A 16,132-nucleotide genomic window follows, 5' to 3' on the forward strand; every position below is an offset into this window, starting at 1 on the left:
ATATGCATGTATTTATGTGCATATATGTGACAGTGAGATTGATAGCTAGAGAGAGAGAGAAAAAAAGAGTGAGCATAAGATATTTATTTGTATTCACTGTCACAAGGAATTATCTAGTGGTGTCTGGCAATGTTTAAAAAAAAAGCTGGGACAGTCAGGCTAGTGTATTATTCAGTGTGTATATGCAAACTACACATTTAAAATGTTTTGTCAGGTAACTTAAAAATGTGCTTCATGTGGTACATTCAATTAACAGTTTGTTTATTATTTTTTATTAAAAGAGTCATCCTGACTTTTAGGTTATACCAATTTTTTGTTGCATTAAGTGCGGGATTTGAACATTAAAACGACACAGGGCAGTAAGAGAAACCTCTGAATTCCATAGGTCCTTTTCTTTTCTGCACTCTTCCCCTCACTTTCTCATCTCTCTCGCTCTCTAAATGTTGTATTTTGAAGACAATGAAGTGTATCCAAAAGTCGCTTACAGCTGAGAGTCAAGAAGCCTATGACAGTCAATATGAAAATAAGTTTAGTATTTACAAGTAAACCCTTTATTGGTTGTAAGATTACAAAGGACAGAAAGAAGAGAGAAATATAACAATATCTAGAATACATTGTTAAACATTACAATTGAGACATGAAAACTAATAACATAATTTGATTAATATCAAACATTTATTGCATTTCTCACTAGCTGATTTTCTATTAGATGTTTTGTATCACAGTGTCTGCACACATGTGAGTATGTGTGAGTGTGTGCCCCCAGGCTGTGATAGCAGAGTGAAGTGTGTATGATATCAGGTAATTAGCAGGCACGGTGCAGTGTCATAGCTGTGACAGACTGTGTGAGTCTGTGAACGCTCTGAACACTTATATCATGTGATTTACAAGCCTGCGTGCTTACCCTATTGTCTGCTGCCTCATCATGTGTGTGGTGTATACTGTGTGTGTGTGTGTGTGTGTGTGTGTGTGTGTGTGTATGTGTGTGTGCACGCATGTATGTACTGTATATTACATAGGTTATTTGTTTTTAAACTCAATTAATTATAAATTGGTCAATTAGTAGATTATCTGCTTTACTTTGTATAGTGTAATGATTTGATTTATAATAGACTACATATCTAAAGTATTTAGTCTTGTAAATAATAGTCAACAATGTGACATAAGTGGCAATATAAGAAATATAATTCAAATTTAAATATGTCTATTTTTTTAGGAATGCTCTGAACACATGTGATTTACAAGCTAGCACACTTACCCTATTGTAATATTATAAATAATAAAAAAAAGTATATATATATATGTATACCATTAATTAAGGTATATAACAAAGACTACATATAATAATTTTTTTCTAAAACTCGATTTTTTAATTTGTCAATTATAGTATATTTTTGGCTTTGTATATAGAGTGCAATACTTTTATTTATAATGGACTAAATATCTAAAGATTTTACTCTTTTTGCAATGACTAAAAGCAGGAATTCCATTCCTGAATTCCTTCTAGAAATACTTGGACATTACAGTTGGCACGAACATTCCACAGCATGTCTTTGCTTGGACGAACTCTTTCTGTATTGTGTATTTTATTTATTTATTTATTTGTATAATGGTTTATAATTTCTTTTCATGACTGTTTAAGTGCTACAAAGCTAGGTGCTGTTACTGATGCCGGTTATTGCCCTCACTTCGCTTAGCGGTTTGGCCGGCATGTAGCTGGACAGATTTATGTATGTGGGTGAAATGCAGGAGCGTTGTGCTGAGGGAGAGAGACTGTTCTCTGACACCCCTGAGGTAAATACAGAGGCCAGGGGGACTGGCCCTGGCTCAGCCTTTCACTGAGTGTCTCAATAAAAAGCCGTTTTACTCCCCAGGGTTGTTATACGTGCACATATATTTCTGACTGATTTACTGGCTATTTCGGTGGCAAATGGCCCTGCCATACCTGTTAATGATGTGGTGGTTCTGAATGAACGAGAGAGAGGGATTGTGTGTGCAGAGTTTGACAGCCAAGTCAACACGCTAGCATAATATACTGGTACTTTTTGTGATGGTGTCAAATGGTGATACCATGGTACTTTGAAATATGTTTGGTACTGAATAATTAACATTTTCACATACTGTGGTATTACCATGGTAATCCTTGATAATGTAGAGAATACAGAAGTATTACCATAGTAAACATGGTTAAAAACATGGTACTTTTTGTACGTTATTGCATACTATTCAAGTTTCTAAGCAACAAAAGATTATTTAGCTGTGTTTCCCAGAATCCTTTTATCAGATATACAATTTACCACATTTACATACAATACCTCATGACTTGCATTCATGTTAAGACAAACTGGCACTGGGCCCTTTTCTGGCACATGGCCCCTCTTCTTGCTCTCTGCACTTGTTGTAGTTTTGACTGCAGCATGGTTTTCTCTTCTATGTCAGTGTGAAACAGCTTAGGTTATGACAAAGTGTTTGCTGGTCTTTAAATGCCTTTCAGAAAACCCAGTCCAAAACCACTCTGCGGTGAGCAGTCAGCCTACATATGCCAAAGGAGTGCTCACAATGTGTTTAAGATTTCCCATTAAAGCCCCATAACTCTGTACAGAGAGGCTAAGAGCGCCTCTCCACTCAGCATGTGCTAGCTTTGGCAGCATCAGGCGTGAGGGCTGATGAGCAGGTTTATAGAGCTGTTCAACACACACTTCTCTTTAGCACTTAGCAAGGCAGTGAAGTCCAGTCGCCTGACCACACTGTTAACTACTGAGAGCTTCTGTACACACATAAGCCTGTTATATCAGAGATCAACCAATATTGCTTTCTGTATGACCGATACAGTACTGATTATTAGTGTTCAATATCCAATAGACAAAACAGCTTTATAAGTATTGTATTATATTTAAGTTTAGTAACCAAATCATTCATTACTCACCTCTGTAGGTGAACAGCCTGCTGTACGAGACTACTGGCTGAGGTATACTTTGTTTTTATGGCGTGCCTTTCCATCTCGCACGTGGTCGAGAGCTCAGCCTTTCAAAGAATATTATTTTGATTATGTGCCCATGCAGATACATTTGAGGCATACACGGCTACATTGTGATACTCTTTAGTAGTCAATGGCAAGTGCATGCGCTGACAAAGTGCTGATGACAAAATTTGCATCACACGTACTGTGTGTGAAATAAAAAATAAGTATACATTGGCCCTGTGCACATAATAAACAAGTAATTTATATTATTGGCAATAGAGCTGTTAAGCCATCATATCAGTTTGTAGGCAAACCTAGAAAACTAATTCATCATGGGTTCTCTGGATTTTCTCTGGTGGCGTAGTGGACTAAAGCACATAGCTGGTAATCAGAAGGTCGCTGGTTCTACCCCCACGAATGGTGACTCATTGTGTCATTGAGCAAGGCACTTAACTCCAGGTTGCTCCGGGGGGATTGTCCCTGTAATAAGTGCATTGTAAGTCGCTTTGGATAAAAAGCATCTGCCAAACGCGTAAATGTAAATGGTAAACATTAATTGAAAAGACTTGGACGTCATGTTCTACAACATAAATTACATTTAGTCATACCTATTGAAGCAAAATTTTTAAGCTGCTGTGTGTGATTTTTTTATTTATTTATTTATTTTTTTTTTTTTGGAAGTACGTTTCTTCAAAACGGCTTTACAATGTACATTTGAGGTATGACTGTTTGTAATTTATGTTGCTGATAAAAATGTCCACCTATATTCAAATAATGTTTATAACGGACTGTATTTTACTTCTAATTCCAAAACTGCCATTCTAAAAACCCATATGAAAATCCTGAGTGAACTCATATCGAATTCTCGTCCAGGTTTGTGGACTAGAAACTGAACGGCTCTATAAACACTTGTCCAAGGCTCTTCAATTAATTCAGCGAACTTCAAATTTTAAAACTATCGAAAACTATGAATTTCCATTATATGCCTTTCACTATGTGAGTTCATCTTTGTTTTGAGCTATGTTTAATTTGATCTGTAAACATGATAAATACCAATTCAGTGGAACCAATACAATTCAGTGGAAATATCGGTAAAAAATATCGGCCAAACCGATTATCGGTCTATCTCTATATTAAAGACAATCAAACCACCTGGAAGAGGGATGCAAGAATCAATATTGTTTCAAAATAAAAAAATAGAAAAAAATATATACTCATTATTTTAAAAACAGATCTAAATCATACATATGAAAACTGATATATTCTTATATGCCAATGCCTCTCAAATGTTCTCTGCCCAAACATTCAGAGCACACACACATAATGAACCCATACACGCTCTCTCAGTTTGCCTGTGGGAACGATTTGAGCGGGGTGTAGAGGAGAGATGCGAGCAGAGTTTGAGCAGGGTGTCAAGCTGACAGGCCATATCTGTGATCAATGCATGAGTTTGTGATAGATCTGATGAAGACTGTGCAGTAAAGAATTCTCTCTCTCTCTCTGTCTTTATCTGTCTATCTAACTGTTTCCCCTCAACAGCTGAAACAGGGAACAAAAGCAAATCACACACACAGCCCTAATGCACACACACACACACACACACACACACACGCACAGCACTGACACTCTAGCATGATGGTTACAAAGAGGGAATTGTGTTTTCATGTATTTACAGTGCATTGTTTACATGCTTCAGATGCAGCTGTCAGTTCAAGGCACCACTGGCGGCTCTCAAATGAGATTTGAGGGGCAGTTTGTGCAATATAAAATATGCATTAAAGGTTGCATCGGGTCCTAATGAAACCTTCACACACACTTCAGCGTGCCGTGCCATGCATGTTTCATGGGCACCGTGGCCCTCCTTAAGGAGAGCTTTGTTCAGAAAATGCTGGACAGGAACTGGCAGTTAACTCAGGCTGTAGCTTCGCCTGTTGCTGTGTGTGTGTATGTGTGTGTGTGTGTGTGTGTGTGTGTGTGTGTGTGTGTGTGTGTGTGTGTGTGTGTGTGTGTGTGTGTGTTTTCAGAGCTACTGTAAGCTTCATGCAGATTCTTACATACATTTTTTGTGGGAAAGAGGGAGGTCTCACCTGTTCACTTCAGTGCCACTCTCTCTGGATTGGTTACTTACGTACATATTTTTCCCATTAATTACGGAAAAGGGTGTGTTTGCCAAAAACACTTCCCCAAAGTATACAACATGCAACAAAGTGACACAAATCTCCTATATTAGATATTTCCTGTAATCAGGGGCTGTTTGGAGACCTTGGTGATGTCAGATAGGACATGAATAGCCACTCTGTGCCAGGCCACATAAAGGCTTTGTGCTACTCATTTGCAAATATTTAGGCACAAGCTTTGAAGCCTCAATAATTAAGTCTACTTATCCACAAGGAGAATGTGTTAATGTTTTCATATTTGTGGCAAAGAAAAACAAATCATAAAAAACACTGTGGACCATAATCTTCATGCAAGGACTCCACAGTCTTCTGTAAAGCAACTTGGCGATGAAAATAGATGATATTGGACATTATAGGAAGTGACATCATGGGCTACAGTAAAGGCTGACCAATAATGTTTACTAGCATAAAAACAAAACACACATGCACCCCCCTCCCACCCCTCCAAAAAAAAAAATTATCAATGAGTTTTTCCAGTAACTTATGCAGTTATTCCCAGTCTGTTTGCAAGGGGTTTTGTTTGATATATAGCCAGTCTGAAATTAATGTGTGGTGGTGTAGAGGATGTCTTTGGATGGCCTGAACTGCTCTCTCTGACTCTCTTTTCCTCTTAGAACGCCCGCAGGTCGAGGCTCTAGGCTCAGACAGAGATGCGTGCTTGCGTGCTTTTGGAAGACCTTGACCCTCATTTCTGCAATGTTAAACCAAACAAACGAATGCCCCTGATCACCAATGTTCTCTAGCCACAGCTATGACATGACACGAAATAAAAAAAATCACATTTGAATGAACTTTCTTCTGCCTAGTTTTTTTGGCTGTTGGGGGGAGTATGTGTTGCTTCACTTACAAAACTTGATTTCAAACAAGTGTTTTTGTGTAATTGAAAAAAGACTGCACACTTGTCATGGAAACAATTTCTCATTAGAGTCGTCTGCTATTTTCTCTGTCTTCAGTTGCCATGGGTGGCATGTATGTGCGTTCTCAGAGCGAAAGGGAGTGATTCATGGCAAACATGCTTCTGTGTTTAAAAGTGTGTGTGGGACAGAGAGCAGCCTGTTAATAGGCTGCAGTGTGTGAATGTTTTGAGTAGAGTCACTGATTCACGGCTGTTGGGGACATCTTGTGTGGAGTTGGCGGATGGAAACAAAGCTGCGGTTTTTGGATGAAGTGTTAGCCTGGCCAGATGGCTTGCTATGCTCCAGTCTGGCAGCCCAACTGCTTGCTGCACACATAAACACACATGCTAATGCACAAATATATGTGTGAATGCATACACATGCACCGAGTCAGACACTCACAGATGCAGGCTTATGGCAGCTCACTCGCACACACAAACACATACCCCTCATCTTTCTGAGAGGGTTATTTCATACTAGCTGGAGAACGACACTTCTTTAGAACAACCAATCGTTAAACATTTTACCGCTTCCTCCTCCTTTATCTCTTTTTTCTGTTTTCACCTCACCATTTTTTTGCCTTTTAGTCACAAGTTTTTTGCTGAACGATAATGTTTTGTGTTGCTGTATTATTAGCCAGATGCCTGTGAAGGGTGGGCACTGTGGCAAGTGTGGTCCTCTATGACATTATAAGACAGTAATCTGCATAGTGCAACACACACAGCACACATTTCTTCTGATTCATTATATCTGCTTTTAATTAAATCATAGAACAATGAATGATAGAGCTGAATGTTGCCAATAGCATGCAATGCTAGTGTGTACAAATCTAATACATGCGTAACATGCAATGCTAGTGTGTACAATGCTAATACAAGTGTAATTAGATGGAGTCACAAACAGGATAACAAGTAGAGTTGACATATTTTGCCAAATAAGCTGATTAGTGACAATGATGTAATATATTGGATGTTAAAGGAATAGTTACCCAAAAATGCTAATTCTGTCATAATTTACTTGCCTGTATGCTGTTCCAAACCTGAGTGGCTTTCGTTTTTGCGTGGAACTCAAAAGTAGATGTTCATAAAACGTTCATGCTGCTATTTCTCATTCAATGAATATTGACAGTGACCAGTGGCTGTCAAGCCCCAAAATTGACAACCAGAAGTACTATCAAAAGTAGTCCATTCGATGCATGCACAATATTCCAAGTCTTCATCCATATATTCAAAGTAGATGCTAAGCAAAGTAGATTTCTCACCAGGTTTGGCATTTGTGACACCTATAGCTATTGGCTCTTGTATTTCTCATAACCGAAATGAAATTTAGAGCGCATAGTGAGGTGGTAAGGTATCGTTTTTCATTGCAGCAGGTAAGTGGGCATTAAATTACCCACTTTGGGCTTAAGTGGGCTTGAGACAGACCACCTTGCATATAGTGGCTCTGTACAAGACTTTCCAGGGTGCATTGGGCAGTTGTGATTGATTGATTGATTGATTGATTGATTGATTGATTGATTGATTGATTGATTGATTGATTGACTGAAATGAAAGAATGTCTATGAAATTCAAAGTGAAGTGTCTAATAGGAACAACTGTTCACAGTGTTCTGAAACGATGCTAAAACTGACCTGATCACATTAACTATATATGTTAGTGGCTGCGGTGTGCGAGTGAGAGAGACAGAAATTATGTATCCAGACATCAAACTCTTCTTATTGCAACATTTAGATGCTCTGAAAATTAGAAATGGAAATTCATAGATGCTCAATATTAAGAAACAAAATTTACAGCATAAGGAGAAAATGTTGTTTATCAATTTCCTGTAAGCATGTTTTCTACCTTCTCTTGTCCATCAGGCAATTATCTACGAAGGTCAAGACAAAAACCCAGAGATGTGCCGTGTTCTACTGACACACGAGATCATGTGCAGGTAAGACACACAAACACCAATACACCCAAAAAACACTCCCGGCACGCTCCCTCCTTCAGTTTTACACAATCAAGCTCTTGAACCTGGGTGCCTACCATGCTCTGCCTGCTTACTGTGAGGGCTTTACTTTGGCTGGGTTCTGGTCTTGGCAAGACTGGAGGCTTCTGGATCCAGTGTTGGTCTGAAAGGGCTGAGCTTTCTGCTTAGCTGCCCGTGTTTTTTCTCTCACACACACAGCTATAGGACTCAAACTGAAAGCCCTGTTGTAACATTAGAATTACAGGGGAGGATAAATTCACATTATTTAAAAAAACTGCTGAAAGGTCACATCATTATTATTTAATTCATCATAAGTGTCTGTCTAAAATAGAATAAACTGTTTACTTCTATTTAGAAGAGATGCAGTATGTTTATATGAAGACAGCATCAGAGCTCAAGTTTAGATCTACGATGCACTATTACACAAGACACTCCCAGATAATTTTTCACAGGGCCAAATTGGATCCTGTTAAAGTTACACCAGCCTGTTTCCTATCAGAGCTAGAACTGTTACTTTCCTAGTCTGTGACTCGGCCTTCAAATTCAAAGCTCAGCTTTGTCCAAGAAGATGCCAGCTAACATTTATAATTGTGGTGGCTGATGTTTTGACGTTACAGATTGGTGGTTCTTATTATATTTCCCTTCGAAATACATGCACACACACAAATACACTTCTGGGAAAGTACATTTTGAAGTCACCTCTGAGCTGTAGCATATGAAATGGAGAGTTAAGAGATAAGAAATGTAGTTATGCATCTTAATGCAGGCGACTACGTTCAGAGCAGCCCTAGTCTTTCTCGCTCACTGAATTGCTATCCAGGTCATCCACTCCATGCTCCGCAGAAAAGATAGAGAGAGAGAAAGCCATACACCTTTAATTAAAATCAAAAGATAAATTCCTTGCACTTAAAACTGGGTTGTGGAGATGGGCCCTCATCTATTTTTGGTTGAAGTGGAGAGCATCTGAACAGTTTTCTACTAAAAATATCTCACTCATACTTGGTTAATTAGGACAAGGAAAAACTCATTACTCAATAAGAATCCTCTTGTTATTCCACGGCTAATGAATGCAGCTTGCTTTAAGTTTTTATTATTAAATATGTACAGTCAAGCCAAGGCTCTCTCTCCCCCACTTTTTCTTTCAATCTTTTGCTCTCCCTCACTACCTTTCTCATGCACACACTCACAAATGCTCAACCTTTTCTTATCTCTCTTCTGTTATCTCAAAATAGACTCCCTGATTTAAAGATTGGTATTGACACAAACACTTAGTCCCATGCGTGTTTACAAAGACTTAATGTATAAGCTTTGATCTGTCACTCCAGGATTACACAGATCACATCTGAAGTAAATATCTGACTTTTAAGTGTGTTGCAAAGACTCTCAAATGTATTTACTTGGTTGCTAACCAAAAGCTTTCCAAAAGCAGCCAAAAAGGAAATGGTATATTTCAAATGAGTAAACAACCCATTCTCATCTAAATCTTCCTTGTTCTCCCCTTCTTCAACTGTGAGGTGTTTTGATGCTGAGCCTGTGCTGAGAGAGAGGCACAATTACCAGTCTGCAATTAGACTGCTCTCCATTAATCAGGCCTGTTAATTGCTGTACGCCTTGCCATTAGCCATATGGTGCCACATGGGCCTGCGAGCATGAGACAGAGACACATTTCCCCAAACAACTCGCCTTACAGGCAAGGCTAGAAACAATCACTCAAAAGCAACTCTGGGCTCTTGATGATTGAGTTCCACATCCTCATACACATGGATTGATGAGGTTTGGTTTGGTTTGTGTGGCGTTCATGAAACATCACAAACTTGGCTAGATTATTAAAGGCTACTGGGTGGTCAAAGTTACAGAAATTATCCTTTGTTTGGTTTTGGGGGGCTATTTAAGAGCAGGCTGAGGGCACTGCCTGTAAAGGACCTTAGGGCAGTTTAGCCTTAATGGCATCTGTGAGGGCCACATCCTGGTAATTACGTACAGCAATTTGGATTTAATTTCTTCAAATGCAGTGGCAGGAGGAAATGCTTGAGATTAAAGATTACAGTTCCCCTGCTGGCCCGCTGGGATGGGCAAAATTCCCAAAACAAAGCCAGAGCATGCATGTAATAATTAACATATTGGTGATGGGGGGGTTTAGGGGGTTGTTTAGGGGGTTGTTTTGTGGTTTCACATGGGTGTTGGCTGATGATTGGGTTATTGTAGTCACATCTATTTGTACCTACCCCTGTATCCCAGAATGCTTTGCTCTTGTGATCCACTGAGGCTCCTGTGTGACCCACTTCTGAGAGAACATCGTTAAAGACTTGACTGCTCTCAAAGGAGAGGGAGGGAGAGAGTGAGAGAATGAGAGCACAGAGAGAGAGAAGGTAAAAAGAGGGAAAAGAGACTGCAAGGAGGAGTAAAGTGAAACTTCCTAAAACAGAAGCCCTATTTGAGTCTTAGAAACCAATCAGTGACTAAGCTGTGATATGTGGTTAACATCACCTGCATCCTCATCCCATTGGGGTAAATTGTCCACTTTGACACATTAATGCACATCCATTTGAGCTGGAGCGAGGATGCTTAGACAACCAGTGTGTGTGAATGAGGGGGGTGTTCAGGAGGCCAGGTTGGGTCAAGCATGATCCATGTTATTAAGCTCATCAGGTCTATAGGAGCCCACTTACACACAGATCTGTACTGCACCTATCACATGACAACTCAAGTCCTACTTTCTATCTCAATAAAGCTCCTTTACCATCTGTGCTGGGAAACCTGAATCCACCACCCCACCTGCTGTTTACCGCTAGCCTCCATCCACTGAAGACACCATGTATACATCTCCTCTCCATTCCTCCTGTCTTTATTCACTTGCACATGCACTAAAACCATCTTGCTTTAAACTCTCTCCCTTGATGTCCCAACAATAAACCATTTGAAATAATAGTATAAAAATTCATTCCTTTAATAGTCAATTGTTTCCCCTAAACACCAATAATGTTAAATGAGGAGCGAATGGAAACGTTTTGCCTAACCCTCCTGGCTCTCAGATGTTTCTCCTGAGAATAAAACTCTAGTAATCTCACACATGTCTTCTAGAGTTTCAGAAGAGAGCTTAACAATGAGTGTTTAAATGCAGACCATTTGAACACCTTAAACAGTATTTCTTTATCGGGGTAAGGTTTACACTTTTTCCCTAACACTTTAGGGAAAAAGCGGTCAGCATACATAGATTTTTACCCATAGGCTTGTGTGTCTATGTCAAGCAAATGTACACACTGCCTTGCCTTGCAGGGCATATCTCTTTTCAGTGGCAAAGATTGCAGTTTCCTTCACGTTAAAGTAATTGAAATGGTGACAAATTGAAAGCTCTTATATTGAGAATTGAGAATTTGCTGAACAAGATATCAGTTGTTCTTTCAACAGGAATTTAGCATTTAGTGAACAAAGAAATTCACAATGATTAAACAAAGCAATTTTACTGAAGACAATTATTTAGACAGTTGTTGAGAATAGTGAAAATCTCTTGCAGCCTGTTGCCATGATATTTTGAGTTTTTACAAGTTTAAATGTGTAGATTTTAGTGTAGATTTTAGTGTAGATTTAGCTTATTGGTGTCCATGTAAACACACCCCTTATCAACAATGCTTGGCCAAGATACCACATTCAAAAGTCTCAATATGAAGTCAAATATTTCTAATTAAATTATCCTCAAACCAAATGATCTGCTATGCTGTCCAGATTTATTTTATACCTCTTTAAATTGTATTCTAATAATTGTCAACTTTTTGTCTATAAATAATAAAAATCAATTAAATTAACATTCATACACCATTAAGCAAACAAATTTTACTCTGCAACCCTTGAAACTTACACAGACACATTTTCCTTTCTTTCTGACATTGAATGTTTCCAGTATGCATGCTAAAATGGTTTCCCCTTAACTCTTATCTTTCACCTCTTCACTTTTATCTTTTCCTTTCTTACTCTCTGCCCTCTCTTCCTCTCTCCATCACTCGATAACTCTACCCTTTTATCAGCTGCACTTCTAATCCTTCAGGAACCGCCCCTGAGCTAAGCAGTCTGTTAGCAGTGATTACTAAAACACTGGCTGAGAGGCAGCATATTGTCCACTGTGTGTACATCAGGAGTGAAAGTCTGCCTAGGAGGAGTGAAAGAGATAATGTTTTATAATTACTACAGTACCTCTCCCTTCTCCACTGTGTTTAAGTTCAGTGTTGAAATATGTGCAGTAACACCCAGGTTAACCACTCTCTTCCTCTCTTTCTGTCCCTCTTCACCCTCTCCTTCCAACTCTATTAGCCGCTGCTGTGACAAGAAAAGTTGTGGCAACCGTAATGAGACGCCCTCTGACCCGGTCATCATCGACAGGTAAGAGCTGGATATTGGATGTTTGTATGTGTGTTTCTCCATATCAACTGATCATCGCATGCCTTGTCAGACAGGAAGTCCACTTGAAGTGTTGACAGTGGCGTTGTTGAAATTGTGTTAGTTGTGACATATTACATAGACAAGACCATAGAAGCTGAGTGTCTATGAGGAAGTGTTAGGATAACTAAAGTGAGACTGTACTAAATGAATTCAGATCTTTTGAATTAATTAAACCTCTTCAATGCCAAACTGGGTTTTTGTTATAACCACAACAAAAGGCAGGACATTTAGCTAATTCTTTGCTTTATATTTCTCACCGTAAAATCTCATTGGTCCAAAATCCTGTTCAACAAATATGTTCTAAATGGCTGTACTCATTGTGGACAGGCAAATTGCTTGTCACTGGAAACTTGTCTCGTTGTGTCTGGTTAGGACAAGTGTTAGGATAAAACTTTACAAATCAAAGGCAGCAGTTCAAAGAATCTGACAACAATAATCAAAAAGCATTCTTGGATCTTGATGCTATTTGTTTGAAAAAAAAAATCAGTAATTGTTTAGTGGCAGGGCTAGGCTGTTTTAAGGCCCTGCCGGGGTTGTTGAGTATGTAGTGTGTAATGCTGTGGGTGTATGTATGAATAATAAGCAACATAAAGATGTATAAGCTGGAGACTATACTGTGTTCGGTGTAGCATGTCTCCTACATTCTCTGTTTAAAGATCATACAACCATGTCAAACTATCACTGAAGGCGAGACAATTTCATTTTAACTTCATTTGAGTTTATCAAAATTGTATGCTCAAGAAAGCACACATTTCTGAAAATTAAAGTGTTAATAAGTGTTGATAATTTGTGTTTAATTTTTAAAGGTATGTTCTCATCTGTGTGTGTTAATGAGTCAATGACCCTTGTTATCAGATGAACACAGCTGTAAGTTTGCCACGGTTTTGCCGGCAATAGTGTTGTAAGAGTGCATGTGTGTGTGTGTGTTAGAGAGACAGAGGGTTCTACCTGGCTGCTGTTTCTATGTGGCCAGCCCATTTCTGCTCCACTGGGCTAGAACGCTTCACAGCTCTCAAAGACAGCTGCAGCCCCGCAACGCCACGTGGCCTCACCTCCACCCAGCACACACACAGAAACACACATGCACACACTCACTCACATACAAACAGACTGTCTATCAATGCCCGTTGACACACCTTTTTCCTTCTTCTATATAAAGTTGGTCTAAAATACATCCTCCAATCCTGTTGTAGCTTATGTTTGGGAATGTGAGTTGTGTTTGGGAATGGAGGTCTGGTCATAGTCAGCAGCTGTGCTCTTGTCACCGCAGACCCCTCCAGGCTCAGGTGTGAAGGCATCTTTGATTGACGACAAACAAAAAAGGAATTAGTTGCCTCTTGATCATGTGGCTCTCCAGGATTGGAAAAATAGGTCATTCGAAAAAAAATTAAGAGTTAACTGGAACTCTTATTTTGGACCAATATTTTCTTGGCTGCATTGATATTCAGGGGTTCCCAACAAATAAGGCACAAGATGGAACAGAATCAATTACAGCAACCACTGACGTTTGCACTCCCAAATTCATCAACAATATGATTTAGAGCATCTTCCTTCCCTTGAAGTTATTTAGCTGAATAAATAAGAGCTCATTAGTGTGGTCTTGTTTCAAAGAGCTGATTAGGTTTTATAGCAGTAATTAGCAAGGCTAGCGCTAATTCTCTGTAAGAGCAATGAAAGTGATTTCCTAATTAGCTTCCTCTCATAAGACAGCACAACAGGCCACTTTAGCGAATCTAGAGGAATGTCATGGAAATAAAGCCAACTAACAATGCCTTATTAGATTGTTAAATGAACAAGTCTTACTTGGTGCTGTTGTGCTAGCTCTGCGCTAGTCGAATGCAAGCAGGGCTGCTGGCTCACTGTTTGAGTTCTCAGAATAAATTAGACTTAAATGACTTATTGGGAAGGTTTTGAAAATATTATTGGGGTAAATTGAATTAGCCAAATTAAATAAAAACTGGTCTGCTGTCTTCCTAGCTTTCTTTTTAGAGGAGTGTGTTTAGTTTATGTTGGATGGCAGTATAATCTCCTTTTAAGTTTATGTGTGTTGTGATTGACTTCTGTCTCCACCATTTTTCTCCTCTTTTACCTTCCGAGCTCTGTTAATGATTCAGTAAGATTATTTCTAATACTTTAATCTGCTCTATTTGACACAGACACAAAAGGCCGCTGACATCTAATAGCAGCCCTTCAGCTCTCCTTTTGACTGCCTACTGTTTCATCTCTTTCAGATCCCTTAGAGTCTCACTCTCTCTGTCTCTTATTCTCTCTCTCTATTTCTTTCTTTCTTATCATTGTGTGTGTTAGGAGTAATTGAAGCTCAATAAGCCATACAGTAATGTGCAAAGGTGTCGTTCTATCTCCCTGGGAACATTGTGGTTGATGCCTTCGTCACCATGGATACTCTTAAACACTGATAGTGATTTAGAACTGCAGCGAGTTCAGAGTTCCTGTGGTAACCGTGAGAGTTCTGTGGCTTTGAGGCCTGACCCCGCTGGAAGGCTTTATTTGTGACGTAATCTTCAACATCTTGATATCCACTTCATGGAGAAATAAAACAGACAACAGTCAGAATGGTTGGAAAAGGCTAGACAACTGTGTTGAAGTGCCCTTTCTCTGAATGTTTAATGGAGGGCTTTGGCTCCAGATATGATACTGCTGGCCAGACTTGACCTTCTAGAAGAAGACCTTCTGCTCTAGATAAAAATAGAAGAGGAAGTAATGTATTTCACAGAGTGCTATCACAGAACTGTTTTTCCTCTGTTCTATTGCTGTCAATGGCAGAATGATTATTTCACATTTGCAGTTTCAAGACATTGTAATGTTTACATTATGCTTTTCACAGACACTTATATCCACTGAAGCTTACAGTCCATTCAGGGTATACATTTGATCAATATGTGTTTTTCCTGGGAATCAAACCCATGACCTTGGTTGAAACCTATGACCCATCATGCTTTATCAATGCAGAAACATCTTTGTGCATTTGTTGTTCTGAAAAAAGAAAATAATAAAATTCTCATGCTTCTGATTTTATACATTCCTACAGAAAAAATGAATGAAGTAGGGGGTGTTCATCAAAAAAAGGTTGAGTACCACTGCTGTAAGCCAACAATAGTCTCATTTGTTTCTATTTGTATTTCTTCTAAGGAATTTTGCAATAGCAACCACAGAGCAATAACACTGTCCTCAGAGTTTCATAAGAAAATGAGAGCCTTGACTGGACAGCTGGGAAAGAGACGACTGACAGAGAGTAGCGTTGTATTTCTACAGTGTGTTTGCATTAGTGGATAAGCGAGCTCTATTTCACAGAGCCGTACTCTGAATCAGGGACCAGAGAGTGATCCTAACAGGCTGGGGCTTCCATTGTTAACTTAATCCTGTCCGGTCTGTAGCCCTATTGTGTGGCAATTAAAGACTGCGAGACTGTGGAGAGCTCAGTGTGCGCTTATCTGAGTGTGTGTGCAATGGAAAACACGGTTATATAGTGAAAGAAGGTATCTGTGATAACATTTTTTAAACATTTAGTTTAAATGCTCTGCATTTGAGAATTTTTCTCTTTGAAAATTAACAGGAAGTGTGAGGAAACTGTGAATCGGGGTTAAAAAATATATGTGTGTGTGTGTGTGTGTGTGACATCTGGCTGGGCTGTGACAGCTGCTGAAAGGTGATGTGCTCCTGTGCTGTGACAA

At 39.1% G+C, this 16,132-nt stretch overlaps 1 protein-coding gene across 4 annotated transcripts in view; it reads left to right on the forward strand.

The window, feature by feature from the left end:
- The window catches only part of LOC127663515 (transcription factor COE1-A-like), a 141,970-nt gene that overhangs the window by 4,056 nt on the left and 121,782 nt on the right, over nucleotides 1-16,132 (forward strand). For all 4 annotated transcript variants that reach the window (XM_052155120.1, XM_052155121.1, XM_052155122.1 and 1 more), the window contains exons 5-6: nucleotides 7,894-7,967; nucleotides 12,312-12,380. In XM_052155120.1, the coding sequence (XP_052011080.1) occupies nucleotides 7,894-7,967; nucleotides 12,312-12,380 (143 nt within the window). The remainder of the gene's footprint in view (nucleotides 1-7,893; nucleotides 7,968-12,311; nucleotides 12,381-16,132) is intronic.

The sequence above is a fragment of the Xyrauchen texanus genome, chromosome 23 (assembly GCF_025860055.1).
Source record: "Xyrauchen texanus isolate HMW12.3.18 chromosome 23, RBS_HiC_50CHRs, whole genome shotgun sequence".
Taxonomy (NCBI): Eukaryota; Metazoa; Chordata; class Actinopteri; order Cypriniformes; family Catostomidae; genus Xyrauchen; species Xyrauchen texanus.